Below are 21744 nucleotides of genomic sequence, written 5' to 3'. Positions count from 1 at the left end.
CCAGTCTGGAGGCGAGCAATTTCTGTTCTGGTGGTATCTCAGCGCGGACTCCACCTCCCGGTTCACGGTGTTCTACCTGTAGCAGGCCCAGGCCTACTGAGACTGCCCCAATGTCCTGCTGCAGAGCGGTTGTGATGTCTGATCGCAGCAACACCCTGTCCAGGAGTAAATATAGTGAGACATCCTATCCATTGGTCTCACCACGGACACCCCCTCCCCCCCCCTCGTGTGGGGCAGGCGAGGGTTTCCTGGAGCCAGGTTGGGTGCCGCTGGATTTCTGTTTCGGTTTTGACATCTCGTGTCCGGGCAAGGTCTAAAAGTTTAGTATAGCTGGAGAAGAGTGGAAGCTTTGGCAATTCACCTTCAGGCGTTTGCACTCCCCGTATGCAGGTCATTAATGACTCCCTCCCCCCCCCCCCCCCACCCCACCCCCCCCCATAAAAGCTGCAAGCCTGTTTGTTATGCTAGGTAGGGTAGACTTTTTGGATTCTGTCTCCCCCCAATGGTGCGATTCATGTGATTTCCTCCCAGGCCCTGGAGAGTTATCGAGGGCTTGGACAGGGCCTCCAGGGGTCATGCCTAATAAGTTCTTGGGCCCCTCCTCCCCTCCAGATCTTTTGCGCTGCTATGTGCGCACAGCTCACTTCAGCAGCCTCAGGTCTCCTCTCCTCACTTTTAGGCCTGAGGCCTACCACTCAGGCAGTGTTTATCCCCGTTAGCCAGAGAGCCACCGCTAGGCCTAGTCTGCAGTACCCAAGGCCCCAGTTGGGTAGGGCCCAAGTCAGATCCAGGGCGCCACATCACACTTCGCAACCCACTCCTGCTTAGGGCCAGGTGGATCACCTATGTTCTGCCACGCGGTTCCAAATGCCTCTGCCGTCCCTCCCCTGGCCTATCTCCTCCTCACAGTCACTCTGATGGACTCACCAGTGCACGCACTGTCAATGCAGCGGAGTCGTCCTGCGAAGATTTCCTCACCGGGGGTCTCTACATGGCCTTACCAGGCCTCCGTTGCCGGGTACAGCAACGCCGCAGTTCTCGGGCCCCACTGAGCCATGCAGCTGCTTTGCCTTCGCCCGGGTACTGTGTGACATCAGCCTCTCTGCTGTGCCGTGATGGGTCACTGAAGTGCTCTACTTGCTAGAACCCGCACCTGGAGTCCGCCGTCTCCGCGGCCATTGATACAGCTGGGGCCCTTCGTTTATAGGCCGTGGGCGAAACTGGGCAGTACGGACACTCCTCCCCCTCTATGGTCTCCAGGAGCGCACCTCCTTCATCAGCTGCTTCTTAGTATACTGCGGTACTGGTGACTTACGCAAGCCAACTTTTACCTCCCCACTGTCTGGTACCGTGGGGGGGGGGGTCTATTCAGCCTCTCGGGCCGGCAAATGCCTCGCTGGTTACAGGATACCTCGTTGGCCGGGACTGAGCTCCACGCTCACACGTCCGCCATGCTTTATCCATACCCCCTAGAGAGCATTCTACTCGCAAATTTGGGGCGTCTGTGGCCTTTTTAGGTAGCATTCCTTTAGCTGACTTATGTAAAGCAGCTACATCGCCTACACCAAACACATTTACCAAACAGTATTGTGTAGATGTGTTAGCACGTCAACAAGCTAATGTTGGTCAAGCAGTAGTTAAAACACTATTTTAAACAACTGCAACATCTACAGGTTAGCCACCGCTTTGCGAGTATACTGCTTTGTAGTCTATGCAAAGCATGTGTATCTACAACACACATGCCTCGAATGGATAATGTTACTTACCCAGTAAGCATCTGTTCTTGGCATTTAGAGCTGTATATTCACATGGCCCACCCGCCTCCCCGGGTACCTGTAGTTGTTGCAGTTCTCCATTATACATTTATATGCATGGACATCTCTATACTACACTTACTTACTCCATTCTCACACTCTTGCGGGAAAACAGTCTGACAATGGAGTTGATGACCATGTGCACTATTGCCGAAAGGAGGAGTCACCTTACCTTGTGACTAGGAAAGACTTCTTCGAAGAAAAACAACTTGCAAACATCCGGACCCGACACTAGATGGCAGGAGTATGCAAAGCATGCGAGTCTACAGCTCTACATGCCAAGAACAGATGCTTACTGGGTAAGTAACATTATCCTTCATGTCAGGCAGGCTATCGCCCTTCAGATGATCTTTGCTCTGCCTCGTCCCTCAAAAGTGGAAGAGAGAGACTTCATTGTTTGGCCCCAAGAGAGCATTTCTTTTCTACATTGTTGACACCAAAGAACATCGAGTGGACATCAGCTCTTAGAGGGGTTTTCTGATGCAAAGAAGGGAAAGGCAGTTCAGAAGTGGACCATCTATCGATGGATTGTGCTCTGCATCAAAAGTTGTTACGATTTGGTCAAGTAGCAACCTCCAGAAGGCCTGCGCGCTCATGACTCCAAATCTGCTACCACTGCCTTGGTAGTGCCTCTTTTGGAAATTTGTTAGGTGGCTATGTGTTTTGTCCTTACACATGTTCAGTTTGTCTCCTTCAGAGCGGAACCACGTCTGTGCGAAGCCATCCGACTTGCCTACTGCAGGAGTACTGCTTTTAAGCTTCTGGATACGGTCTGATACCTGGCAAATATTCACAAGGTGAAGAATTTGTGGTTATTTAGAGTGTATAGTATAAAGCGTTACTGAAGGTAAGTAACTTGTGCATCTCTGCCCCCTAGAGATCAAATCCTTTTTGGGAGCTATATTGAGCACAGTGACGGACAAAGGTTATCCCAACCAAGAGAGAGTGATGGCTTTCAAAGGCTGCTTCCTCTTTACCAGATTCTGCTTCCTCTGACAGTGACAATGATCATTAAATTGTTAGGCATCATGGCATCTGGTATTGTGATTCAAAATCACATGAGTCTACTTCAGGAGTGTGTGTCCAGGCAATGATAACAAGTGATGCGCTGTGGGATGGTCTAGTGCTGGTACAGTGCTGAGTTCATCACAGTAGAAAATGATGGAAAACCAAAAACTTGTTTCTGGGAAGGCCATTTGTCGACCCTCCGCTATGGGTGTCCATTATCACAGGTGCCTCCCTCATGGGTTGGGAAAAACATTTGGACAATAAGATCATTCAGGATACCTGGATGCACCAACAATAGAAAATGCACATCAGTTTCTTAGAGCTGACAGTAGTGCAGTTGGCCAGCACAGCATTTTATACTCCAATTCGCAAGAAAGCAGTCCTTATTCAACAGACAATATGACTGCAAGTACTACATTGAAAAGCAAGAAGGCATTCACCCACCCCAACTTCCAGCATTGGCACAAACGGGGGATTCATCACTAGATTTTGCTCACAACGGAGCATCTAATGGTGGTGGATAAAGAATTTATGCACCTCCTATGCATTCTGCATGAACCAACACATGAATGGGAGATTAATTCTAATTGCTCCAACATCGGTGAGGAAACCTAGTCATTCAGTGCTGCTCGACTCCTCTGTCCATCCCAGAGAGTAGCCCTTCTAACTTGCCATCAGGGATACTTGAGGCAACTGAATCTCAGGACAATGAACCTTTCGACTTGGAACCTGTAGTCTTGGAGTTTGGGGATATCTTCAGCTTCCTATAGAATGTATGCTCCGCTTGTTATACTGCACAATGGAAAAGATTTGTAAAATACTGTCGTAGCAGGCACAAACATCTTCAGACCTCAGTTCGACATTATTTGCTATGTGTTACACTTATAGAAATCAGGCTTGGCATCCCTTTCTATTACGCTTAATTTAGAAGATATGACAGCTTGTATGCAGAATAGACAACCAATGTCTGTATGTAATATCCCATTTGTTAAAGCATTCGTGGAGGTTCTTAAATAGGTTCTCCCTCTAGTTCACCACCAGCCCCTTCATGGAGCCATAATGTTGTTACACAACTCAGGGGACCGCCCTTTCAGCTCTTAAAGCTCTTGTCGATTGCAGTTTCTGTCATTGAAAGTGGGCTTCCTGATTGCAACTACTTACTTATGTAGAGTTAGTGAATTGCAAGCCAAGCCTTAAAAGTGAGATATCCTTTCATTCAAGTCCATAAGAATCAGGTTATCTGGAGGAAAAACCCTGTATTTACTGCCAATGGTCACCACTCTGTTCCATTTCAATCAAAGAACAGACTTTTGCAATTTTCTTTCCACAACCTCAGTCACTTTATATTCTATATATAAAGAGCTCATAAAACAACTTTTCATCATTGACAAACCCTACTTGGCTAACCCGATTTACAAGTTATGTTAAGCTAAAGCTAAACGTACTCTTCTAACTATGCTTAGGGCACACTTTACTCGCAAAAAAGGAGACACATTGTTTTTACTTGTAAAACTAGTGCTTGTATACATCTGCAAAGCGGTTACATGGCCTTCACTACACACCTACACAAACTATTACTGACTGACTGAGTATTTATAGAGCGCAATATTGCCGAGGCGTCTTGGCGCTGAGGTGTGTGCATACCAGAAGCAGCTGATGGATTTAGGGTTTGGAAAAGAGCCAGGTTCTTATGCTTTTCCTAAAGGGCGATCTACTGGGCTGTAGTTGTAGCTCTACTGGGAGCGAGTTCCACAATTTTGCTGCTTGGAGGGAAAAACCCTTTCCTCCCCACCTTACTCTTCTTATCTTGGGGGTGTTTACCAGTCCCATGTTTGTGGATCTTAGGCAGAGAAGTGTCTCAGAGGGGAAATAACGATTGCAGATCGTCAGCACCACCACCATATAGAGCTTTATGCACTAGGCAGAGGACTTTAAAGTCCACCCGCCGTCGAACGGGAAGCCAGTGGAGTTGCTTAACGCTGGCAGAGATGGGATGGTGTTTGGGTAGGACAAATAGAACTCGAGCTGCCACATTTTAGAGTGTCTAGGGTTTGGAGAGTTGTCTTGCGCCAGCTCCTATATATAGAGCGTTGCAGTAGTCTACTCTCTACAGGACTAAAGCTCCCACCACCATTTTCCTCATGGAGAGGGGAATGAAAGGAAGAATCTTATGCAGGACTTTCAGCGTAAAGAAACATGCTGAAGTCACTTGGTTTACTTGTGGAGCTAGTGTTAGGTCTTTGTCAATCAAGAAGCCTAGATTCCTTGCCTTAAGCACTGGTAGTGGGCATGCACCGGCTGTAGGGGGCCACCATAGTTGGCTCCATACTGATGGTTTCTGCCCGACCTCCACAACCTCGGTTTTTTCTGTGTTCAGTTGCAGGAACTTCGAGTTCATCCAGGCTATCAGTGCTAGCTGAGTGTCATCTGCGTACGACACTAGCTTTAGACCGTGGCTTTTTATTAGCTTTGCTAGTGGGGCGACATATGTTAAACATAGTCAGGGACAAGGCCGTTCACTAAGGAACTCCCCCTGGGAGGGTGAAGTTTTCTGATTGCAGTCTGGTTGCAGACTGTGTTAACCTTCAAGCCCTAAAAAAGGCCGTTCTTAAGTGATGTGGTGCCCCAGTATCTCTTTTGATTCCTTTGTTGTTTTGACGACTAACTGTTAACCATGGAAAATAAAAGTTACTTTGAATGGGATACCCCATCTACTTTGGACCTTCTTGTGTTGAAGAAGTTGTGACTTCCCTATAGCAGTGCCTCTTTCCTATACTGAAGGGAGAGACACTTTTTCATAGTTGAAGAATGTGTTCGAAGTGGATTGCACTGAGGCTTCTTTCTGTGTAGGGAATGTCAACCTCCTATACCGCAGATTCTAATATTATTCCTATGGGTTTGGTTTTCTTGGCATTATAGTTTGTCGGAAAAGTTCCTCTGTTGGGCATCAAGTCTCGCGGCCTGTTCATCCTGTTTTGAGGCATGTACCAACAAATAATTTTCAATGTGATCTATTCTTGTTTCAGACTTCTTGATTCTGTATTCTGCGATGACCGATCCAAGTCTGTTATGGCTTTCCCGAAATATTGTCTTTTAGTGGTCATCTCTTCTTTAAAACTCATATGAGAGCTGTTGGATAGTGCCTTTAATTGCTTGAGCCTGCACTCTGAGTCCTCGGTGTGAGCACCGTCGTTGAGTAGGGTGGGATCATTCTCAGCTTGCCTGAGGGTTTATGTGTAATGCATGAATGTAGCATGTCTCCAATGGATTGTGTTTTTGCACTTTTCACTTTTGCAGTAGCTATAATGTTTATAGGGCTCTGTAGTGCAGGGTATCTGTTCACTTTAAATCCAAACCGTAATTTTGTATTTGGTTTGTGTGTTTTAATATCATTTTCTGATTTATTTTTCACCCAAATTTGCATTTGCATCAGTTTAAGGGGCCATTTGCTGTTGGGGCTTAATTAATATTATCCCTCATCAAATTGTTTTTAATTTCAAACTTTTGTCTCACTAGCCGCTGCTTTTTAAAGCAAACGTCTCCCCTCAGACAGTTCACTTTGGTGGCAGCATCATAGGCCACCGTCGTCTTCAATCTGCCCAGCTAATAGTCTCATGTTGGTGTTGACCTTATCGCTCTTCTTTCTGCTTGTTTGTGGTCCATCCCTCTGTGTTGAGGTGATCAGAAGGACTGTGTTGGACTCAATACTTGTTCGGGTGTCTGCAGTCATCCTGGCTGTTTCTTTTGGCGGTGACCATCATGAATTTGCCTGTGGGGAGTTGCATCCAAGTTAAGTCCCAAAATCTTCCAGGTTATTAATCTTTCTTCTTTTAGGGATCACACTTTGTAGCTATTCCATATTTTATGGTCTAGTAGTTAAAAAATGTCAGGTGGGAGCCTATTTCATGAGACAAGCAACCGGAGGTTAATAAGGCACACATCTTATCGGGTCCCCATACAGTCACCACACACATCTAGTTTTAAAACATGAACATTTACTGCTGCAAGTAAAGCTGTCTATTGGAGGGAAAGCATCACTTTAGAGAACCCTTTTGTCAACTATGTTCTTATTACTGTGGATTGAACCACATCCATACATTTCATTTCTAAATGGATAGTCTTGTGCATTAATATATCTTTTGAGAACAGTAACCAATCCCTTTTGGGAAGATATAAAGCCCATTCCACAAGAGGTAAAGTGGCCACTTCATACCTTTTAACAAATGCCAATTTCAGAAAATGCAATCTTTGAGATCTGTTTATGCATTTACTAGACATGGCCGGTTTCTTACCTCGCTACGTTTAACATCCAATTTATTTCTTGGTTCTCTTTGTCATCTTCCAGCTCATATTTGAATTCTGAAGAACTGTTCATATCTCCATAACACTGTGGTCAGGTGCTATTTCATGCTAAACCTATTGTAAAGTGGAGTGCCATGTCGCTCCAATAATTTGCTGTTTAGTAATTGCACGCTGTTAGCATGGCTAGTTACCAAACAGGATACAGTCCCGCAATCGCCATCAATCGTTTATATCAAAATGTTTACCATCATATCCCCGAAAAATATTTTTATAGGGTTGATGATTCCTCTTTCAAGTTTCAGTTTTGAATTCAGCATCTTTCAGTTACATAGCACTTGCAACTGCACCTACCTAGACTCTCCATGTCACGTTCTCTTTAAAGCGGTAGATTTTTGCCTCCATTAATGTACCACCTGAAATCTGTTGCATTCGATAGAATGTACGCTTACATTTTTAAATAAACAGGCCAATAAGAAAGTGTTATATTACTGTACCTTAGATTGCTACTTTCATGTTCCTCTGTACACAGAAATAAACAGTTCATGACTCAAAAATGTCTTTTGTGCTGAGTATTTGTATAGTTCTTCATGCCATAACTTAAGGCCTCATTTACGTACTTTCTGGTTGCAAATTACAACCAGGATTTTTGAGATCAGAATAATTTTTTTGTTTTGTTTTTTCTTTTAATCAACAGACTGCTTTATGTGTCGATCAGTTCTGGGGAAAAAAAGGATTTATAGTGGCTCAGAATCGTACCTACTCCAATACTATTCATGAGATAGGTTGCAAATTGTGACTCAGTCTGATTGGAAACCATTAAAGGAATGATGGTCTGATAGGGTCAGCAGAGCACCATGTCTGTGGTCACCTCTTGTAAGCAATTGGGTTTTTTGTTGACTGGGGTGTGTGCCCTGGTCAAGCAGCAACCACAACAAGAAAACTCAAATTAACCTGTGCTGAACCCTCCTGGTAGCTTGGCACAGAGCAGTCCGGCTTAACTTGGAGGCAATGTGTAAAGTATTTTTGCTCCTAAATAATTAAATTGGAGTAGGTCCTCTCCAGGGTAAAGTTAGACCCTAAATCTGGTGGAATCACAGGACCAACAGAAGGGATCACAGGGGATCCGAGTGGTCAGATCTTAATGCCCTCACACACCTGGTAGGGTGTCATGCTTCATTATTGGGCGCTCCTCATCAAGCCAGCGCTGCAATGCCTGAAGGGGCTGGGTGCTCTTTGTCTGAGATGAGTGCATGTAAGTGTTTGTTTTAACAAGTAGGGTGGTGGCAAGGGTGAGAGTAAAATAGTCTTTGGGAACCGAGGAACTATTTTATTGAGTGGTGGTCCCTTGACTCAATAAATATAATGGTGCTATGCTCAGGTCACAATGTACCCTGATAGCTGCAAATGTGAGGAATAAGGTGGGGTCAACATGTTTTCTGCCTGTGTTACCAGGAGGGTCAATCAGCATTTCATCAGGACCAGAATGAATTATTCCTACCCTATATGAATTAGTATACACAGTAAGAACCTATTTTGTGGTGACAAACACAATTTTGCAAATCGCAGAATCTGTAATCTCAAAATAATACGTTTGTACATTAGGTCCACAGTCTTAAAGCATTTTGTGTAGACAGACGAAATGAGGGAGCGTGATCAAAAGGCCTGACAAGAAGGCACAAGATAAAGCATCTCATCAGAGTTCTTGTATATCAGCGAATTACCACACTTGAGCATTTTCTGTAATGATGGCATCCGTGTGAGAAAATGTAGTGCATCCTCATGTCCCTTGTGATTCAGGCTTGGATAGTACATATTACTAGGACCCAAACACTACTGCTTCACATGTTGGGTACAAGCTAAACATTAAAACCAGAAGAGAGGCATTCTAGATCTTTGTGCTTATACTATATAACCAGTGTTTATGGTTGATATTTAAAATGGTGCTTGTTTTATCCATGTTGAAGGATGAAAGACTGACTGGCCTGCTGAGATATTAACCTGTGGGTATGTGATAAAAAAAGATCCCTGCACTGGATGCATGAGTCCAGTGATCCGCCACCACCACCAGTTTAATGCTTATATTTTGACACCTTAAAAAATGTTTTCCCTAAAATATATTTTACTCCTACTTTGAGAAAATTAGGTCGATTGAAGCCTATATAGCTTTAGTAACTTAGTCACTTATTCAGCCTGTAGAACTGGTAGCAATTTGTTGATTTCTCACGCCCTGAAACATGGTATTGCTTTACCTCCTCCCTTTTGTACCCTGGATACATTTGAATAGTACATTGATTGCATCTTGGAAAAATGAGTGTTCTCTTAATTTACTAAAGTTTCTATTGTATCCATTATTCATACAGAATAACACGGATGGACTCCAAGAACTCGCCTGGGGAGGATTGATCTATTGTTTGGGAGTGGTGTTCTTCAAGAGTGATGGCGTCATACCCTTTGCACATGCTATTTGGCATCTTTTTGTGGCAACGGCTGCTGCTGTGCATTACTATGCCATTTGGAAATACCTTTATAAATGCTCCTCTGCAGACCTGATACGGCACATATGATAACATTTGCCACCAAGCGTATTTTGGGATTAAGAAGCTGTGGAAATGAAGATGGCTGTGATGGAAATGAGCACTGATTAGTGTTCAATAGATATCAGAACACCTTTACTGTGAGCTGACGCTATTTTAACATGATATCATGAGTTCAACTCAGCACAGCAAGTGAACAACCAAAACCCTATCCAGAAGTACCATTCCAAATTAACCCTTTGCTGCTGGTAACCGTGATCTGTTTCTGTCATTACTACAGTTTCCCTGACGTGAACCAGGAGCCAGCACACAGGGTTAATTACAAAAGCTTAGTTTCCAACTGGCTACCCGATGTTTACAAAGCAAACCTTTTCTATTTATAGATTCCTTTTACACAATTTAAATTATGGATTTGTACTAACTACTGTCAACAGTTCAGGTAATGTACCTCTCCGTTGTAATGTCGATACCTAACAAAAGTTTTTTTTTTTTTTATTCGCTTCTTCCTCTTTCTTAAGCCGTTTTACAAAATGAAAAGATAAAAAAGACTGGAATGTGATCTAATTTTACAGGCACTTCCATTTTTGTACCCTAAACTGATGTAATATATGGAGCTTGAGGTTCCGCAGAGTACCAGTACATTCCAGACATGAGACCGGTAATTGCCAACTTAAAAAAAAATGAAAGATGTAGTTTTTTCTGCCAAATCACGGCATCGACAGGCAGCTTGATGAAGTACACTTTGTATTTACCTTAAATATTTTACCATTTATGGAAACCTAAGTATTTGAATAGTTAGCACGTTGAAATCGATTTGTTTTCTTTTGAGCTTCGAAGGTTGATGGGAAAGTATACTTGTTAGCAGTATTAATGATTCCTATTAATTGTTAAAATGCATAAACGGGTCAGTAACGTGTATTGCCAAATTTACAGTCGCCCAGTGTCCAGTTAGGGACACTGGTGAATCGACCAGTGGGCATTTTGTTCAGAAGAAATTGTCGCCTATTTCAATCAATGTTGATAAAACGGTTGTTGGTAGCCTAACAAACTGTGTTAAAGAGCATATGTTTTTTTCAGTTCTGTCCCCCTTTTCAACTATCATTTTATAAACATCTTACATTAAGATGAATTTACTTTCATATTTAGTTGTTTTTTTGTTGTTGGCTTTTGAGAATAATCTCTTGAATTGTTTTCATGTTTCCCATTGTTTCCTGTGGCTACACAGCTGTGCAGGCCAGAGGGACTAGTGTGCATTTTTAAGTGCAGCGAGCAAAGTGCACCACTTTTCAGTTTTGTTTAGTGTGTGATATGTTTGTACACATTTTTCTGAGTGAGAGCAAGTGAAAATAATCAGTGGAAGTTAATCGGCAATACAGTATTAGCTGATAAAAGCAACACCGTCTACATTCAAGCAGATTGTATTCACGAAAAACAGCGGTATCGTGCTAGGGAACGAAACATCTAGCTCGTACCATGTATTGAGTTCTGTTTTGTGGTGTTAATTTACGAGTACAGATGTTTCAAGCTAAAACTGTTCGACCACTAAATCTGTAATTGCTGCTGCAGACTTTGTATTAATTGTAGTGCCATGTTATTTAATTCTTACTGTGGCCTGATTGCCAACCTGTTTTCTGAAGCGTTAAAAGCAACATTGAAATAAAATATAAATGTTGTGCAAACGTTTACAATGTCTATGCTGTTACAGTAAGTTTCAAAGTAAAGCATTTTTTCGATTTTTGAAACCATCATTAAAAATCTTGACATTGTCTCTTCTTTGTGGGTCTTCTATTAAACGTCGTATTAAACACATGCAAGGACATGTTTACAGCACATGTTGAACTAGAGCGCCTGCAGAGCCCCATGGTTTTGAATGCCATATTTAGCTCTTGTTGTTTTGCTTCTGTTACCTCTCGCTATAGCAACGCCTAGTCACAGGTGATGCTTTAAGTTAGTGTGATGTTCTCTTGATACGTTCATTGATAGTGAAGTTTACACAGATTTTTCTTTGAGCGGGTGAGGCTACGCCAGCATGAATGCCTCACGAAATCTGTAAGCAGAGTATCACAATCTCGTTCTATCGAATGGATGTTTTTTGCAACAGCTCTTTGAGATTTGTGTAGTGAGCCTATTCAGATATGCACATACATATCGGCTAGAAAGTATGCCACACAATTGAGCATATGCACTGTACGTTGCTATTCTCGCACATCTCCAGACACTCGTGACAATAGTAGCCTCACTCAGACCAGGGGAGAGAAGGTGGAGTGTAGCGAAAGCAGCTGAGGGGTGTAAATATCATAACATTGCTCCATGTTTGGAAGCAAAAACCCGACACCTATGCAGGCTAACTGCCTATAACAACACCAGTGAGATGAGGATAGAACATTTGCATATCGGTTTCCGCTATGATCATGTTGCAGAAGCATTAAATGGAAAATGCAAGAAAATTTCAAAAGAAAATATCCTATGAATTCCGATATAGAAAAGTTGGTTCCAGGAAAAAGGATTCCTCCTGCTCCTTCAGTCAGTGAGGAGTGTAAAAAAGAACCCGATATCTTGTCAAAGTTTCCATTTGGCCATTGATTCTATAAATAAGGCATTCCCAAATGCTTATCCATAATGAATGATTCAGTCAAACATTCATCTTGGTAGTTTGCCTCTGTGCCTCAGGACGCACACTTAAGCCACTACTAAGGACTTTGCTATTCATTAATATCTGTGCCTATCTAGCCCCTCCAGTTCTACAGTGTTTTGCAGTATACCCACATGTGCTAATGGGGAAACGAGGTACCCATGATCTTAAAAATTGTATCCCAGTTAAATGACCAATACAATTATAGATTATGGCATACTGCATATGGTATAAGTCAGAGGTCTCCAACAGGTAGATCGGAAGCTACCAGTAGCTCCCCAGCTGCCAAAAGTACCTCTTCAACTTGGAGTCTACCCTAGTGTATCATTCAAACGATGTGGAGCTCAACAGTGCTGCCTTGTGCACCACTGAGTTGTAGACCCTTGAAGTAGAAGCCAGCCTAACCAATGGCAAGGTTCAATCCTCAAACACATACAATGAGACTAACAGCATTAAGTCTGCAACATAACAAATCGCCATGCTACAAGGGCACCTGCTGTAGTGGGCGTTGGTACTGTTACCAAGAGCACAGTATCTCAAGTGTGGGACAGCATGAGTTGGAATAAACATATGCAAACGTAAGAAAAATAATCTGATGACCATGTCTTATGTAGTATCTATTGTAACAGTTATGTTTGTTGGTAGCTCAGGTTGATTTTCATTAATCTAAAGGATCTCAGCCTGAAGAAAAGGTTGGAGACCTGGTACAAGTCATATTCCTTTTGATCACACGTGAAGCAAACAGACACTGCTCTATTGGTGGCCTGAAACTCCATCTCCCAGGACACTGTGCTGCCAGGAGGCAGGGAGACCAACATGTAAAAAAGGTGCCCTTGATAACCGCAGCGCGGGATGCAAATAAACCCTGCTCCATCGAGGATCTCAAACTCTATCTCCCAGGAGTCTCTGCTGCCAGGCGGTGAGGGTGGGGTGGGGGGGGCAACGTTCACAAAAGGCACCCTTGATATCCTCCGCACGGGACGTGCCCAGGCATAGACTGAGCCAAGAGCTGGCCTGTCTACACCCGGACGAGGCTGGGCTGGGCTACTTTCCAGGTACTTTGTTTTTAACCTGTTAGGTTATTTTACCAAAACCGAGTCTAACTGCATGGGGAAGTGCTCAGCAGTGCTTGGGGCATTTTCCTTTTTAACCTACTTCCTGCACTGGACCTAATTTGGGGTGAGCCCACTATTTGGCCTCCAAATTCAGGACTGATAGATTTTGACTTCTTCAAGACTGGGACAGTACCCATGCTTTGACAGTGGTCTTTGGGGTCATAAGTAAAACGTGAAAAGCAGCATAATATTTCAACATGTATTAATCCATTGTGGGTACAATGAGATACATTAATCTATCATATTCAATTCATCAAGGAGTCTTGTTCATCTGTATTCAAATCCACTTTGTTGAAGTCATTTTACAAGCGTACAACAGCCCAGCTAATGTGTTTGGTCCAACAGGACTTTATCAGGGTTGGAATTACTTATCCAATAATCATTGAGTCTTCAAAAAAGTTCATAAAGTGTTAGTAGTGAAATGTATTCCAAACAGGTTCTGTTTCAACAGGTATATAAGGTATAATACCCTATAGTGTAATCTTTTTATCTTTGCAGTACTCTATTTTTGTGTTGGATTTTCCCCAAGATGTGCCTTTTACAACCATAAACCTTGTTAGTCTCCTTGTTCTGTTGCAGAGAGTTTATTCCTCTACCTTGTTTGGAGCGAAAGCGGGTACCCAAAGCCCGCTGGACCAAGAGAGAAATGTGGGAATGAAAAGCTACAGATTAAAGGAAACAAAGTAACAAGTGAAAGCGTACCCGCACTTTCTCAATCCTATTCCACCAGCCATCTCACGCAAAGAGGCCCAAAATATTGCCACAAGCAACTGGGCCCTTCTTTCAATTTGTTAAGAGTATCTGCTCTAAGCCTATTCCTGCAATGCTGCAGATATATAAAAAAAAAACGCAAATGTTTGCCTGTTTTGACTTATGGGAGACCTATTTGGGACTATTTCGTTTATTTAGTGTTTTATAGATCGCGAACGTGACCCGCGAACATAAGTAGGGCTGAAAGGAAGTGAAACACTTGGGAGTTAACAGGGTGTTTACAATTTTCAGATCAAAATGTAGAGCAATCCAACAATTGCATATGTGGGAGTACAGGGTAAGTGCAAGGTGGATAGCATCTGGTCAGTCCAAGGTGTAGCAGCAGCAAAATAAAGCAAGTTCGCTGAACGGTGTGTACAATGCATGAGTTATGGGAGAAACTTGCCCAAGAGGAAGGTTTTGGCTTCCTTTTTAAAAATTGACAGAGAAGGAATTCTTCTGATGAGTGGCAGCGAGTTCTAGATTCTTGGTACGGCCCCAGAGAATGCACCATTGTACGTTTTCTTTCTTTAGAAAGCGGGGTGGCTGGAGCACAAGGTCTCTGGCAGACCCAAAGTTTCCGGCTCCTCCGTACACCATGAGTTTCTGGGCGAGATAGGTCGGAGATTTAGTGCGTAGCACCTTGTGAGTGATACAAGCCAGTTTAAGTTGGATTATGGCTTCAAGAGGAAGACCGTTCAGTGCCTTCAGATGTCTAATTTTTTTGAGCCTGTTAAGAGTCTGGCGGCAGTGTTGAGGCATGTTTTTAGGGGGGCTTTGGAGATCTTGGGTAGGCCAAAAAGGGTAGAGCATCCATATTGGATTCTGGAGATAACTAATGCCTGGACTGCCATTTTTTGGTCGGAGGTGTCAAGGAAAGGTGTTAGTTTTCTCAGATAGCTCAGGTGAAACCTGGCGGTTTTAGCCATTGAGTTGATGTGGTCTCGCATATTCAGGTTGCTGTCTAGGATTATTCTGAGAGATTTGGCAGAGTCCACTATAGTCGGTGTGCAGTTTAGAGCTGCGATTGAAGTCCTCATCATCATCAAAGCTTTATTTCCATAAAAAACATTTCATAAAAGCATACAAATTTGTTATAAAAAAATAAAATAACTGAAATTAAAAGAAAAAAAAGATAAAAGGAGTATGGTTACAAAGGGAGCAAGCATAAAATGAGGGATACATTGCTACACCAAACATTTCTACCCCCCAAAAGGACAATCGAAAAAACAGCCATAAATAATTAAGTTTTAAAAAGAAAAAAAACTCGTATCAGAAAACGGAGAGACCTAAATCTAATAATCCAGGACCAGCCAAGAAATTTGGCCACATCACATACCAGCAGTGGACTGGTATCTGACTGTAAAATTCTAAGTGCAACACGATAGTTCGCAGTGCCCAACTGCCTACAGACGGGACTGAGCCATCTTACACGAGGGTTTTTGTAGGCAGGGCACACGAACAAAAGGTGCGCTAAAAAAGGTGCGCTATAGTCTCAACCTCCCCATTGCAACATGGGCAGTTTGCAATAGTTTGATGGGGGGGGGGTTCCATTTGCTGGAAAACTCGCGAGTAGGGAGTGTGCCAAACCTAAACTGGGTGTAGAGTGTCCTATCTCTAGGTTTCTGAATAAAATCAAAATAGTGCTCCAGCCTAACCACCTGTTTATGTAAATAAAAATCCCCAGTCAGACTACCTATATTGGGAGTACTATACTCCAGGTTGTCAATCCAGGTCCAATAGGCCTTCTTAAGATCGGCCTTACTCAAATGTTTTTCAAACTCCCAAACTTCTCTTAGACCCATTGAGCAGAAAGCTTTTTTAACATTGGACAACCAACCAATCCTATATGAACCCGTCAAGCTCAACACTTCTTTTAGGCCATCAACATATTTAGATAGCTCAGGGGTATGACACAAGCGGGCCCAAAAGAGCAAGGGATGTAGTCTAGCAAGATCCCTAAATGAGCGCCTGCCCATATCGCTCATCTGGGGCTTAAGAGGAGTACCCCTGGGGAGCGAGACCAAGTCCCTGAGGAATTTGTTTTCAGATCTTGAGATTTCATCGACATTGTCGAAGCCCCAGAGTTCGGCACCATAAAGTGCCGAACTAACGGCTTTAGCAGCATAAATCACAAGGGCAGGAGCAATGGGCCTGCTCTGCGAAGAGCGATGTTCCTTCCCAATTGCTCCTGTGACTCGCTTATGATTCAAAAGCATTTTATCAATGTGAGGTCTCCAACTTAGTCTATCTGAAATTCTAATTCCTAAATAATCAAAAGTGTTAAGCTCTAGCGGAACACCATCCAGAGTAGGAGTTATTTTAAGGGATCTACAGGGATTAAACGAGAGAAGTTTAGTCTTCGAAGTGTTAATGGTCAAGCCTCTCAATCTACAGAACAACTTAAACCTATCCAAAAGTTTTTGCAGCCCTGCCGGTGTTTTAAAAATTAACAGGGTGTCGTCGGCAAAGAGTAGGGCAGGAACTTTGTCACCCGCCAGGGTCAGGGCATCAGCTGGAGTTTCCTGCAGGAAACATACCACCCCATTCACATACAAATAGAATAGGGTGGGAGCCATAACACAGCCCTGGCGGACTCCCCTATTAACGGGGATTTTTATCCGTTTTCTGTTCCTGAGAACCCCACCTCACCCGTGCATAATTGCCCACATGGAGACGGATCAAAAGGTCTAGGATGGGCAGCGGAACACCCATTTCGTTCAAGGCCTGCCACAGGCGATCGCGGGGAACTAGGTCAAAGGCGGTCTTTAAATCTATGAATGCCAGATAAAGACTGCCCTTGCCAATCAAGACCACCTTCCAATATAAAAGAAGGAGCCTAAAGACCTGGTCAGTAGTACCCGTATTTGCTCTAAAGCCCGCTTGGTAGTCAGACAATGTTATTATCGCTGACCCATGTCAAGATTCTCTCTAACAAGACCCGGCCAACTATCTTCTGACCAACATCAATAAGGCTGATGGGTCGATAGTTGGCAGGGTCTCCCCTAAGTCCCTTCTTAAATATTGGGATCACCTCCGCCCCCTTCCAAGATGCTGGGACGGGGGATCCTTTAAGAAGGGCGTTAAGCAAGATGGTGAAATACCTGGCCCACTCTTTAGGAACAGCTCGGAACAGATCACCAGGAAGGCCATCTGGTCCGTAAGCCATGGCTAGAGCTATTTTATTAATAGCATCCAAGACTTCAGGTTCCACAAAAGAATCAAATGCCTCTATAAGAGAGGATGACATACAAGAACCAGAGAAGTCTCCTGAGCTATGAGCGACATCCATAGAATAAAGTTTTTTTAAATGATCGAACCACTCCTGGTTCGTAATATGATTGGGAATTATATCGGGGTCCTGGCCCTTGGTCTTCCAGAACAGTTTCCAAAAGGCATTCCCATCTTTGGCCAGACTGGCAGCCTTTAGATCTAACCAAAAGGATTCTTCCCAGGCACGCTCAGCTCTTAATACTGTCTTTTTATAGTCCTTCCTAACGCTCTGTACCAAGTGACAATCGCGTTTTTTTAACAGCAGCTATCAGGATACGTTTTTTTTGCCAACACGGCGAGTTATACCATAAGCATGAGACTTTAAGGGACTTATTGGAGTTACTAGAAGTTGGTGATGCCACAAAAAAAGAACCCTCTAGGTAGATATTCCCGATGTTAGGGGGTCCACCCACGACGCTACATACTGTATGCAATTCCGTGGTTTTAGCCAGCTGGACATTTTTTTTAGCATTCAGTTTTTGAGCATCACAGACCATTTTCGGCCATTTCAAATACCTCCTGCAGTTAGAAGGAACTACCTCTTTTGAAGACCTGATGTGATCAGAACCAAAATGAGAGAAATCAGAAGACCAAGGATTCTTCATAGACTAACATAAAGAATTAAGATCACTTTCGGTGGTAGGAGCTATAACCAAATCCACCAAGCATCTCCATAATCTACAATCAATTATAATATAATCGATTCGAGATGGTCATGATACTCTGTTGAAGGTGTTAGCACCAGGGATATCAGAGGGCATTCTGCCGTTAGCTCTTAGGCCAAATTCAAGTGTTAAAGCGTTCATTTGGATGGCCTGCTGTGTCCACTTCTTAATTGACGGTAAAGTGAGGGATGGAATGCCCCACCTGGCATCCTCAACCTCTGTCTCTAGCAGATCTTCTGATGCCAAAGGTTCGAAGGTGCAATTCATATCCCCCGCCAGCAAAATTAAAGAGTCAGGCGGACAGGAGGTAAGTTCGTCACCCAAAGCTGTAACAAGTGGCGACTTCTGACCACCCTTCGTACCTCTGACATAAACATTAAAAAGCTTGATGACAGGATCCCCTCTAGTCCCTGTCAATGTTAGCCGCATCAAATCCAAAGATATACTCTCAAGATGTTTTACCCTACAATTACGACTAATACTAACCCAAACAATAAGGTCCCCTGAAGGACGGCCATGGCCAATAGAAGTTGCTGGTAAGAAAAAACAAGTAAATCCGGATTTATATAATGGCACGAGACTCCAGGTCTCCTGAAAAATGCATATATCGTGTAATTCGATATAATTATTCCAGTCTGGCAACAACAATATATTACATGGACCCACAATATTCCATGAGATTATTTTAAGATTTGACGTGGAGAGCGTTAAGATATCATCAACATGATCAAACATTTCGCTTGGTAAAGAATCACTATTTCCATCGCCATTATTCTCACAGATAGTGCGGGGTAAGACTATGTTATTATGGGGTTGAGCTAATGGGAAAACAATATTAGAATTCGCAGCTAAAGATACAGAAGTAAGTCAATCATTGTTGTCGAGTAGATTGACCCACTTTCAGTGGGTCCGATTCAAAGCCCCTCGATGTTAGTGGTTCAACAAGAGGAAAACGCCTGAACTGGATAGGCGAGGAACCTGGAGAAGAAGTTCTAAATTCCAGTGCCAAGAGACCCTCAGCCAATGGGTGACTGGCCAAGGTAAGTTTGATAGTATCAGTAGAATTGACTTCAGATCTATACCTCTGGGCTCTGACTATATCCTTCCTTATTAAAGACCGGCAGCCCCTACCGTGGCTAATCCAATGTGTAACCTTATTTATAAGAGAACCTTCGTCTTCTCTTCCCGTGGAGATAGGAACACGAACCATAAATACAGTAGGCTGCTTGGGGACATTGGGGATCTGGTTCTTTAGAAAGGGAGAGGAGGGAGAAGGCTCAGAAGTGTTACTAGGTAGTTTAGGCGGTCTGGACAAAATTGTCCTGCTAGAAGTCAGACTAGGCTTCATAATTGGATTGGGGGGTAAACCCTCCTGTTACCTATTTGCCTTGAGTCTTTCTTTCCATGGCTAGGTGAAATAGAGGGGAACTCATTGCCAATGAGATTTGAAAGTAAGAAGTGAGATTGTGAAGATGGTATCAGAGGAGGTAGAGGAGGGCCCCCTAAGCTGGAATAAGAAGTATTCACATTTGATTTTTTTTTAACAATAGTCAGCAATTCTAGGATCAGTAACTTCATCTCGCCAACTTCTTGCCTAAGGGAAGCAATAGTTTCCATGACATCAGATGCTTCCCTTCCACCCACAACAGGGAGCTTCCCCACCACACCCCTAAAAGCCGTAGCTCGTGGATCTAATTCCTTAACTTGTTCAGGCTCATCTGGTACATCAAGAGTATCAGCCAGAACCGCATAGTGGTTTGCACAAACTACGACTAATGGTTCAAGGGGTGTGTGATTATTACCATTTAAAATAGTATTAGGAACGGGAGAAGCTACCTCAGGGGAAATCGCATTTTCACACATATCTTCATTACTAGAAGCAAGATTGCGGGATGGCAATTTACAAAGCATTTGCGGAATTGTCACTGAGCGGAGTGGACTTTTGCTCAAACGTACGCCAGTGGCTACATTATTCAACAACGGATGTTGAGCAGAGACAAGAATCACTTCACAATCATTAACCAGTGACTCGATACGGTCCATTGTACCAGTAGGAGTTTGTTTTTTAGTAGACTTCCTAGCCTTTTTTCTTTTGGCAGCCCCACCGATGTTACTAGGGGCTCCAGCGGATGCATCTGGCAATTTCCTTTTTCCCATTATCAACAACAGCTCTTGAAGAAGGCAATACAACACCCGCCACCAAGAACAGGGTCTATCACAACACCTCGCTGGTAGCTGGACTATATAGGTGCAATGGCCCTTCCGTACAACAATAAAGTACCTCTCTCTGTGGTCGTATACGGCTGGAGATGATAGTCTCGAAGCACACTTGAAAGAGGTGTGGCCCAGCCCAGCCTCCGACAGCCCCTGACGGCCCCAGACGGCCCGCCCTCCTCCCGGGTTTCTCCCGGCGTGTCCCGTGCGACGAGGAGCCAACCAGTCCTTTATGCGCCTCCTGGCGCTACCAGATGGCGTTTGCGGCGTCCTCGCCAGGGGATGATGGGAAATGTAGTGCCAATATGGCGGAGCCAAGCCCGGCCCGGAATTCTGCCCCATGCAGGAAGCAGCTGCAGGTAAGCCAGGGGTCCAGGGATTGCGTGTAAAAACTAGGCAGAGTCCAACCCGGCCCAGCAGACCGGCGGAGCAGGGTCTGGCCAGCAGTACAGCCCCCAGCAGAAACAGAAGGATCGCGAGGGACTCTGCCCCAACCAGTCCTTTATGTGCCTCCTGGCGCTACCAGATGGCGTTTGCGGCGTTCTCGCCAGGGGATGACGGGAAATGTAGTGCCAATATGGCGGAGCCAAGCCCGCCAAGGAGAACGGCGGAGCCAAGCCCGGCCCAGAATTCTGCCCCAAGCAGAAAGCAGCAAGCAGCTGCAGGTAAGCCAGGGATCCAGGGATTGCGTGTAAAAACTAGGCGGAGTCCAACCCGGCCCAGCAGACCGGCGGAGCAGGGCCCGGCCAGCAGTACAGCCTCCAGCAGAAACAGAAGGATCGCGAGGGACTCTGCCCCAACCAGTCCTTTATGCGCCTCCTGGCGCTACCAGATGGCGTTTGCGGCGTCCTCGCCAGGTGATGACGGGAAATGTAGTGCCAATATGGCGGAGCCAAGCCCGGCCAAGGAGAGCGGCGGAGCCAAGCCCGGCCCAGAATTCTGCCCCAAGCAGAAAGCAGGAAGCAGCTGCAGGTAAGCCAGGGATCCAGGGATTGCGTGTAAAAACTAGGCGGAGTCCAACCCGGCCCAGCAGACCAGCGGAGCAGTGCCCGGCCAGCAGTACAGCCCCCAGCAGAAACAGAAGGATTTGATTAGTCCATTCCCGAATGTCAGAGTTGCTTTTAAGAGGGTAGATTAGAAGGAACTTTGCTTTTTGTGCATTTAGTTTGAGCTGATTGGAGGCGAGCCATTGAACAGTCAACTTCATGGCCTCTTTGAAGGAATAGATCTCCTCTGGAGATGAGATTGTGATGTAGATCTGGGTAACATCGGCATACATGTGGAAGGAGATTTTGGTGGTACGTAGTACTTCTGCTAACGGTTCGAGGTAGAGATTGGAGTGGGTAGGGGAAAGAGTTGATCCTTGGGAGACTCAGATCGTAGAAAGGGCATATAAATTACTGTTGACTAAGAATCTCTTGGAGCGGTTCCGGAGGA

General features: G+C 44.2%; 1 protein-coding gene across 4 annotated transcripts in view; it reads left to right on the top strand.

Moving 5' to 3' along the window:
• The window catches only part of MMD (monocyte to macrophage differentiation associated), a 157841-nt gene extending 146417 nt beyond the window's left edge, over positions 1-11424 (top strand). For all 4 annotated transcript variants that reach the window (XM_085617166.1, XM_085617165.1, XM_085617167.1 and 1 more), the window contains exon 8: positions 9485-11424. In XM_085617166.1, coding sequence (XP_085473292.1) covers positions 9485-9688 — 204 coding nt within the window. In that variant the 3' untranslated portion in view covers positions 9689-11424. The remainder of the gene's footprint in view (positions 1-9484) is intronic.
• Positions 11425-21744: the final 10320 nt, after the last annotated feature.

This window comes from Triturus cristatus, chromosome 7 (genome assembly GCF_964204655.1).
Source record: "Triturus cristatus chromosome 7, aTriCri1.1, whole genome shotgun sequence".
Lineage (NCBI taxonomy): Eukaryota > Metazoa > Chordata > Amphibia > Caudata > Salamandridae > Triturus > Triturus cristatus.
Note: the sequence above shows the minus strand (reverse complement) of the source record. Positions and strands in the feature narration are given on the sequence as shown.